Source organism: Amblyomma maculatum, unplaced genomic scaffold, assembly GCF_055883805.1.
Source record: "Amblyomma maculatum isolate TAMU_Amacu unplaced genomic scaffold, ASM5588380v1 scaffold_23, whole genome shotgun sequence".
Classification (NCBI taxonomy): Eukaryota; Metazoa; Arthropoda; class Arachnida; order Ixodida; family Ixodidae; genus Amblyomma; species Amblyomma maculatum.
This window is the reverse complement of record NW_028146748.1, coordinates 1,155,774-1,166,016: the sequence shown is the minus strand read 5'-3', so window position 1 is coordinate 1,166,016 and position 10,243 is coordinate 1,155,774. Positions and strand designations below refer to the sequence as shown.

Here is a 10,243-nt window from a genome sequence, read left to right as displayed (position 1 = left end):
GGAAGCGCTGAGGCAGACATACACGAGAGAAATGGACGAGACAAAAGCTACGTTAATCGACAACCTAATCAAGCTTAATAAACCTAATCCATTAGCATTTTTTTCTTTAACAGGTGCAGGAGAAAGATGTTGATAGCTTGCCTCACTGAGCTGTCTGTTCATTGCCTTCGGCGGTAATAGGCGGAGAGTAGTTAGCGCGGGAGTCTTCTCGTTAACCACAAAGCTGCTGTCTAGCTGTGCTTGACAATGGTGCTTCACCGGGCTGAGAATCATCCAACGACGTATGCCAGCCACCACACTTCCGGCATCCATTGGTTATGCTACTGATGTTTCCGGATCGTTCAAAGAATTTCTTTACCAGTTTACCAGAACGCACTGTTCACGAGCAAACATTGCACTTGCTTCTTACGGGCGAATGTCACATTTTTCCGCTTCCATAGGTTCGTACTCAAATTATCAATTTTTTTTTACATAGGTAGCCAAGCAGACACAGAAACAATACAAATACGCGCTTGCCACTGCATTTCCCAGTTGAGTTTCTGCAGAGCTCCAAAAGAACGGAACGTGAGGATGTCTACCTTTTCCTTAGCGTGACAGACACCCTACGAAAGTTGATCAAAATATTTTCCCAGTATGCGAATCGCAAGATTGGCGGTTTTCAGCAAACATTAAGCAGGCACCCAGTTCATAAACCTGCTTGATATAGCAGAAGTTACGCATGATAATGCTAGACGAGACGTGTTTCATTTTGAACCGTGTCTAATGTTACCCTGTTCTATCCTAATAAAAGACTTACTACGGGTTAGCCGCTACTAGCACGACGAACGCAACATTCACTTCGTCCTCAGTTCTCCAATATTTACGGCTGCAATCTGCTGTCAACGCTTTGTTTGGGGCTGGCAATGAGTGAACAAGAAAGGCACGAAAAACCACCGAGCTGCGCTTTCGTTTATTTGCCTGCATTAGACTCTTGATTGTTTCGAGGCTTTATGGAATCAATAAACGAAAAACAAGTTTTACTGCTTTTCCTGCGATATTAAAATGTATTACAACATGTGTGTTTCGAGTACACTGTCGAATTCACTCAGATTTGTAGTCGACTATTGAAACGTAAGCGGTACATGAATAAATATTTACCTGAACGCACAGCAAATTATATAATACAGTAAATTTTGGGGCGCGGAGCTAGTTAGATGATTACCAAAGATAGCTTGTTCTGTTTAATTTCAAAGCTGGATAACAAATCTTATGTAAGTCAGATATAATGCAGGCGATCTGCCAGTAAGCTTCCTACATGTAACAATGCACCCCGAGACAAACATCAATTTCATTGTTAGCGGCCCTTTAGTAAGAAAAGGCTGCCGTGAGAAGCTTCCTCCAAGAACCTGTCGAACTATATGCATCATGATACTAAGCCACTTGCATGTAACAAGCCGCTATGAATATCTGAAGTTTAATAAAAAATATCTGCTCCTTATATAGTGAAAAAAATATCTTTTAAACAATGTGCCTCTGGGACAAAGGAAGTTTAGCGCTTCCCTCTCCGATTTATAGCATAAAGAAACAGCAGCATGTCCAATCTCATCGAAAATAATTATAAGTAATCTGCGTAACAGAGCCAGCGACCTTTAACTGCTAGTAAGTTAATGGACGCGCGCTTCTTGGTAACGCTGCCCTCCAACAGCATCAAAACAAAGAGATGCGCCATAAATGAGAGCGTAGAATGGAAAATAAGAAAGGCTAAATGTCAATGGGCCCGAAAAGATCTATGGCCTCTTGCTCGTCGCCCAATTTTTGAGCTGCTATGGATACTATCATTGAGAGGTTCTCCTCGGGCACAGTGAAGACAGTAGTGGGCCTTTCAGTTACGATTCCAGTCCCAAAGCGCTTTTTGTCCTCCTGCCGCCAAACGTGCAAAAGGTAGGCCACGCACAAGGTCATCAAGACGATGATGATCAATTTGCCGATGTCTCGAATCAAGTCCCGCCTGCAAGAGTGAAAAAAAAATTATGTCTACTCACACGAGTTGAAAAGAACTGCTGGCTTTACAAGGCAAGAAAATATTTACGAGCGGTTATCACTTTTGCACATTGCGACGGCAGAGCTGTATGTCGGAATACTCGCGAAGCATAGGCCCTATATTCCGCGCTGAGTAGCGCGTTCGCAACTAAGGTCGATATCTTCAAAGCGCCGTCGTGACCGTCCATGTCGAAGCAAAGCATCGCAAGCACAGAGGGACCTCGCCTACCACGTGGCTTTATTGAGCCGTCTGCAATGGCTCTTTGAAAAGAGCGACGGTGCTCTATAACTAAGTGTTAACGACCCTGTATATTATTTGTGGTACTGGGCAGCCGCGAACTAACACTCATATGTCCTCTGTGACATAATCACCCTCAAAAATGTTTCTTTTTTTTTGCAGCTCGAAAACTATCATTGCTTCTCCTCCACAAAGACTCGCTCTCTCCTTTCACCAGCAAACTGCAATGAAGGAAAGTTGTCCTTGCTAACAACTGAATATACATTGTGCATTGTGCGCAACTGCTAAACGAAATGCTTGTCGTTTTTTTCTACCATTCCTCATTTATTGCATCCTTTGCAGACATTGACGAGTCGCTTATTTTAGAAAAGAGTATACAGACGCCCTGTGTTCATATGCAACGATTATTGCGCATCGGATGTAAGTGCGTTTGTAATGCGAAAAGCGAAAAGATTGGTGGCAGATGGCGGAGGACGAGGCCTAGTGCATTGGTGCAGATGAAAAAGGCTTCTCAGAGAAACAGTCGGTCTTTTTAATGAGCATCTGCACTTCAAAATCGAAATGGCCGGGTTTACGCACCGAAAACGGAAACGTCCCGAGTTATCTGAATTGATAGTGAATCCGACCTGGAAAGGTGCGCAATACATACGTCTCTCCACAAGTGCCTGCGGCCTGATCTTTTGTACTTGTGTGATTATTTTTATGGCTGCTTTTAAGGATGTTATCTGTCCGTCTGGCAACAGTTATTTTGGCGTTCTGCACTGCACCGCTCAAAGTGCGGGGAAAAATAGTTGTGGTTTAGCTGATATTGATTATGGTTTGGTGGGCGCTATTTAATACAGAGACAAAGAGAAGAAAACACGGGCCTGGCGCCTTTATTTCTCTTCTTTTCTTTGTTTCTGTGTTAAAGAGCGCCCACGAAACCATCATGAACAACCTACAACTCGTCCAGCTTCCCCTTCTGTTGCTCTCTGAATGCCTCGTCTCGCGCAGACCAACCGCTTGAGTTAGCGGGCCGCGATGCTGCGCTTGGCATAGACGGCGCGGATCGATGGTTTCTCTGTGAGAGCAAAACATTTGCAACGGGAAGGTAGCTACGACCCTCGTGCGGCTGTAAATTTGCGTCATCATTATTAAACCGCTAAAAGATGACGCAGCTGGAAAGTTCCCTCATGTCGTCGTTTCAGTGCTTTGTGCAGTTACAACAAGATGCGTGAGCTTACTTCGCCACCCACCAAACTCTCTACCAAACTGCGGTGAGCTACCGTCACCTTCATTGCACGTCCAATCCGCCGTTTTACTCGCGGCAGCTAAGTGGTTCAAAATGCGGCGCCCAACTTTGGTCATTTATAGCAATGGCAGAACATCCTTTGCGTAATAAAACGTCATTTTCACGTCATCATTAAATGTTTATGCATGACGTATTTCCCGCTACACAACGTCAGCCAACCAGATTTCAGGAGTCGGTTCTTGGCAGTGGGCGGTTCATTTCACCCCATTCGTAATACAAGCGTAAGTGCTTCTCTTTCTATCATATATACCTCTGTTTTCCCTCCGCAGGTACCTATATAGACACCATGAATCATGATTACCGCTGCTAAAAATCCGTTTTCACGCTCACATCATTTTTACGTCACCGCAAAAAGCCATTTCGACGCGCCGAAATTTCACGCCACAAATTTGAAACACGTGACTGTTCTGAGAACCAATCAGAGAAACAAATGGAGCCGAATAGCAGCCATGTATGTCGAGAATAGGGCCCCGGGTGGGTATCGCTCGGGTGACAGCGTAGCGCGTAGTATAATCCGTGGCCACCGCAATTCATTTATTCCCCGACACAGAAAGTGGAAAGGCCCGAGGAGATCAAGGCCAACTCGGGAAAACGGGTCTACTAGCTGGGACGTCAATCGGCTGCAGGGATCCAGCAGGCATAACCGATGGCTTCTTCCGTCGCTGACACCGATCACAAGGAGCCACGTAACGACGAACAGAGCGATAGAGGCCTGGCCAAAAGAAGCGGCGGCAGACGCTGTCGTACGTACGAGATACGCCAAGATGACCCGCTGTGGGTGCGTCGTGCAGCTGTTGAAGAACAATGGTACGCAGGTGTTCGGGGAATACGAGCAGAAGCTCGGCGCCATCTGGTCGCGTATTCCGTCGGTATAAGGTGCCGTTCTGGGGCACAAACAGAGCAAGGGTAGCATCAAGGTGATCAGTGCTGAGGCGATTCATAGTGCTGCAAAGTTTGGGATCTAAGCGCTGCTCATGGCGAATGTTTGAACGGTCACAGATCGCCAACACATATGTGCCATCGTTATGCTCGGTCGTAGGTGGCGGATTTACCGGGTTGCGGGGCAGGCAATCGGCGTCAGCGTGCAGCCGGCCAATCTTATGGACAACAGAAAAAGTGTATTCCTGAAGGCGGAGGGCCCAACGGCTCAGGCGACCAGTAGGGTCCTTCAGTGTAGAAAGCCAGCCTAAGGCATGGTGGTCGGTGATGACGGAGAACGGGCGGCCAAACAAGGGCGAAACTTTGTAATGGCCCACACGAAGGCTAAGCCCTCACGTTCTGTGATCGAATAATTCCGTTCAGCTGCAGAAAGGAGACGACTGGCATAAGCAATGACGCGAGTGCGACCCATCTGCTGTTGGGCGAGTATGGCGCCAATACCATGACCACTGGCGTCGATGCATACCACCGTTGGTGCAGAAAGATTGATGTGTGTCAGGACGGGCGGAGTGGTGAGGGCTGCAATGAGCGCAGAAAAGGCTTGGGATTGTTCTTGGTCCCAGCAAAATGGACCGTCGTTCTTCAAAAGATTGGTGAGTGGGGAAAGGGAGTCTCCGCAAAGTTGTGTACAAACCGCCGAAAATAGGAGCAAAGCCCAAGAAAACTACGCACGGCACTGGTACAACGGGGTTTAGGAAATGTACTTATAGCACGTATTTTGTCTGGATCGGGTTGAACGCCACGGGCGTCGATCACGTTACCGAGCACCTTGAGTTCACGTCGGCCGAAGCTACATTTCTTCGATTTCAGCTCAAGGCCAGCTCTTCGGAAGGCGCCAAGAATGGCATCAAGACGATGGAGATGGCTCTCGAATGTAGAAGAAAATTCAAGGACGTCATCAAGATAGCACAAGCAAGTCGTCCATTTAAAGCCGCGCAGGAGAGAGTCCATCATGCGCTTGAATGTTGCGGGCGCATTACGCAAGCCGAAAGGCATCACCTTGAATTGATACAGGCCATCGGGAGTGACGAAGGCGGTCTTCTCTCGGTCCCGTTCGTCGACTGCGATGCCAGTAACCAGAACGAAGATCAATGGAAGAGAATTAGCTGGCACCGTGCAAACAGTCAAAGACATCATCTATCCTGGGGAGCGGGTAAACGTCGTTCTTTGTATCAACGCAGAACCTCCAGGTATTGTCCTTCTTTTTAACAAGCATGACAGACGACGCCTAGAGACTGCTCGAAGGCTCTATAATGTTTATGTGCTAACATCTTGTCCACTTGATCTTGTATGACGCGACGTTTAGAAATGGCGACTCGATAAGGTCTTCTGTGAATTGGGCTGGCGTCTCCGGTATTGATGCGATGTGTAACAAGGGACGTTTGTCCTAAGGGGCGGTTACCAAATTCGAAAATATCGCTGTACGAAGTCAGAAGGCTCGTAAGGGCTGTAGCACGGTCAGGGCGCAAGTTAGGTGCGATTATTCCTGATATGCGGGCCTCCGGAGGTGGGGACGGTGCAGGTCGTGTCAACACTTTAGCAGTAGGGTCAGGTAAAAGAGCGACCACTGTGACGTCAGACAGTGGGGTCAGTTCGGCGAGAGTAATGCCCTCAGGAAGAACGTGCATAAGAAGGCCGAAGTTCAAGACTGGAATATAGGCGTTGTTTTTTCTACGTGCACGGTGTTATATGAGGGAGAGCGATCCTACGCTGCAGTGTCACGTCGGTTATGAGGCAAACAATGTAGTCGCCATCAGGAACGGAGGAGAAAGGCACATGAGCACATACACTGCAGCTTCTAGTGGCAGGCGAGTAAATGTATAGGAGCGGAAACGGACCGTTGAAGTATCAGAGGCCTATTTGTCAGGACAGAGTGGCAGGTCCTGATGAAGTAGTCCAGAAGAACAGTCAATGCGCGCGGAATGTGCAGTTAAAAAAGTCGAGTCCTATTATCGACAAGGTCAGTTGTTGGGCGAGTTGGTGCCTGTGTTTGTCGTTATTGTGTTCTCTTGTCCCGTTTATCGCGCTGTAGATATGGAACGAGTCCTATTATGACGCCGTGAGGGCAGCTGATGAGGACTGTAAATAGCGCAGGGATATGGCGGTCGGAAATGGTAATTCTCGCAGTACACATACCAATCGCAGTAGCTGCGTTTCCATCCGCAACACGAACGATAGATGAGGAAGCGGATGTGAGGCCTTTGTTGGGGCGTTGACGTAGCGAGGAACTGAGGACAGACATGTGGGCGCCAGTGTCAATAAGGGCAGAAACTGAGATTCCGTCCACAAGAATTTCAATGAGGTCACGTCTGGGTGCGAGGGTTAGTTCCGAGTTGACAGTCCGGGGTCGGTAGTGCAGCGTCACTCCCGCGCGCTGGGCCCGCTAGTTTCACGAGTAGGTGCCTGCGTATGATGGGGAGGAGCTGCGACGAGGCACCGGTGAACGGGATCGACGAATCCGTGGAGATGCAGATCGGCTGGAGGGGCGGACACTTGAGACGGCTTCGGTGTAAGGTTCATCTGGGTGAGGAGGGAAGGGTAGAGGTTCGTAGTAGTACCGACGGTCAGTGTTGTAATAAGAACGAGGGGTGGGGAAGGTACGACTGCGGCAATAACGTGAAGTGTGGCCGGCTCGACAGCAAATAAAACAAATTGGCCTGTCGTCAGGTGCGCCACTCTGCAGGAATTCGACTAACGTAGCGACGTGGGGGAGCTTGGCTAGTGGTTGCAGCAGCCACGACAGGAACAGGATGCGATGGTGACGAGGGCGGTACGGGGTTGGAGCAAAGACCGACGTTGGCAAGATCAAATCAAATCAAATCAGTTTATTCAAACATCATATGATCCTTAGGGGCACGGACAAAAAGCCCTCGATGGGCTTGACAAGGTCCGTGCCCCCTACAAGGCATACAGTGGACAGCGTTTGATGCGTCAATAGCAGAAATACACTAGCAGGACGCAGCTGCTCATAAACAGAAAATCATAAAGAAGGATACAAATATGATACGAATAACAAGGACAAATTTTTAGGTTATGGAACATGACAGATATGATGAACGAAAATTACATAGCACTGGAAAACACAGCTGAATGAGTACATATGACATGGTCAAACAAAGAAACTAACAATATTACTATATGTATTTGTGCAAAAAAATAATACGCAAATCCTTGAATGATTTGTCAGTGACGTCTGTGCCATCTTCTCCGGAAAGCTCGCTAAGGAGGGATGGCAAGCAAAACTTCAACATGTTTCCCGTAATTTGTACGGCAAACGTCAACTTTCCCTTTTTCCGGTTTTCGCGTACAATGCAGAGGATCGTTCGCCGAGAGACTGGCTAGTTCAGCTAATGATTTATTGTTTTTGGTTTTTTCCGATTTGTAATAGCGGATCAGTGAGTAGGGGTTTAGACACTGCATACGGATAATGTTAAACGTTTTGAACAATTCGGCTGTGTGTGAATAAGAAGGCACTTTACCAATTATGCGAATTGCAGTTTTCTGTACAAGCGAAAGTTTATTAATATTTCCGAGTGTAGTAGTTGCCCAGACAAGCGCGCCATAATTCATGACTGAGGAAAACAGGGAATTGTATAGCAATATATTAATAGAAATGGGAAACAGTGAACAGTGGCGGCGTAATTAGCCAGTTGTGCGCAATAATTTCCTCACAAGGTAGGTAACGTGGTCGTCCCATGACATATTCTCAGAGAAAATTATTCCTAAAGTTTTAAATGGCGAAACTACTTAAGTGGGAGTGTTATTGATCAAAAGGGGTGAAAGATGGAAAACCTTATGACGTGGATGGAAGATAACTGCTTTGGTCTTAACGTTAATTTTCAGTTCGTTTTCAGTTGCCCAAGTGTTTATCAGCGCCAATGTCCTGTTTGCTCTTTCGGCTAAAGTGAGGCTTGATTGTCCGGAGAAAAACACGCTTGTATCATCGGCGTATATAATATAGTCAGCAGACTTATCAATGTTAACAATATCATTGACGTATATTAAAAACAGGAACGGTCCTAAAATACTCCCCTGAGGAACGCCTGAAGCTACTGATTTCACGGCTGAGCAATATCTGTTAATATCAACGAACTGTGTACGGTGTTGTAAATAAGACGATCACAAAGACAGGACTTTACCGCGAAAGCCATAGTGTTCCAGCCTTTGAAGGAGGATTCGGTTGTTGATAAGGTCGAAGGCTTTCGTGAAGTCTAAAAAAAAATGCCAAACACAATGTTTTTATTTTCAAAATTTAGTAATATCAGCTCCTTTTGAGCAAGTAGAGCTAACTCGGTTGATTTGTTTTTTTGGAAACCATACTGGGCCGGAGTTATATTATGCTTGTCGGAAAAGGCCTTTAAGCGTTGAAGAATAATTTTTTCGAATCCTTTGGACAAGACAGGAAGAATAGAAATTGGACGATAATTCGATAGATTATCTCTGTTGCCTTTTTTATAGATTACGATAACTCTGGCAGATTGCATATTGCGCGGGAACACACCTGATGATAGGCAAATATTAAATACATGCGTCAGATAGGGTGCGATTACGTCAATGGCGTACTTGGTTGGTGTAATTTGAAGGCCAAGTCCATCTTCAGATTTGCTGTTGCTGAGTGACACAAACGCTGCAATAACTTCATCCTTAGTGACTGGATTTAAGAACATAGTGTCACCATTGCTTGGCTCCATGTAACATAAATTATTATTCATATTTCTATTTTGTGCCGAAGCCACGGAAAGGAAATAAGCGTTAAATGCATTGGCTAGCTCAGCCCCACTTAATTCTGTGTTATCTATCGTTACCTTTGAAACTGTTTCGGGAGACTGCCCGGTTAGAAACTTTAGGACCTTCCACAAATCCCCCGATCGCCCAGTAGATGCATTGAAAATATTCGTCTTTTGGCTGCACGTAACTCTTTGTTAACGAAGTTTCGGCATTCTTTATATTTGTTCAATGTTTCAAGGTCTCTAGTACGCAGAAACGTAGCGAACAGTTTGTCACGTTTTTTAATAATCTTAACTATATCGGTTTTGACCCATGGCTTACGAGCTTTTTTTGGCCGCTTTAACATAACTAGTGGAAATGAGTCGTAGTAGACATCGATAATTTTTTTCATTAATTTATTGTATGCGTCTTCGCGGTCAGTTGACGCAAGCACGTCAGCCCAAATTAAGCCAGCTAAACGGTCGCGAAATGGCGATAACTTTTCTGCGTTTATAGCACGGTAATAGACAGGTTGTCTGAAGTGTTTGTTAGTGTTGACAGTATGCTCAATGGACATAAAGATCGGAAGATGATCACTTAGCGCATAATTAATAACACCACATTTCAGACGGGTTATTTCGAAATTTGTGATCAACAGGTCTAATAGAGTCTGAGAAGTAAGTGTTATTCTTGTGGGTGACTCTATAACATTCCAGCATAGGTGGCAGTTCAACAGTGTTTCCAAACTTTGCTTGACACTGTTATCAGCAAGCCAATTTATGTTGAAGTCTCCACCTATTATTACGTGGTATTTGATCTTGTTAACAAACTCCAAAATAGAATCCAAGAAAGAAAAAAACTGGCATGTGTCTCCAGAGGGTAGAATCCAGAGTTCCTGGCGGACAACCTGTATCATGGCCACGGTGTCGGACAGTGGAGATGGGAGTGGTGCAGGCCTCGAGTTCTCGCCTGACGATCGGAGTCATGGTTGTGGACTGAGAAAGCTGTTGCACAGGAGCCATATCATCGCAGGATGATGTGGCTGCCGT

At 46.1% G+C, this 10,243-nt stretch overlaps 1 protein-coding gene across 1 annotated transcript in view; it reads right to left on the bottom strand.

Annotated features, from left to right (window-relative positions):
- Positions 1-1,740: 1,740 nt before the first annotated feature.
- Positions 1,741-10,243, bottom strand: part of LOC146171060 (uncharacterized) — a 74,145-nt gene continuing 65,642 nt past the window's right edge. The window contains exon 4 of the mRNA XM_084586527.1: positions 1,741-1,987. Coding sequence (XP_084442653.1) covers positions 1,741-1,987 — 247 coding nt within the window. The remainder of the gene's footprint in view (positions 1,988-10,243) is intronic.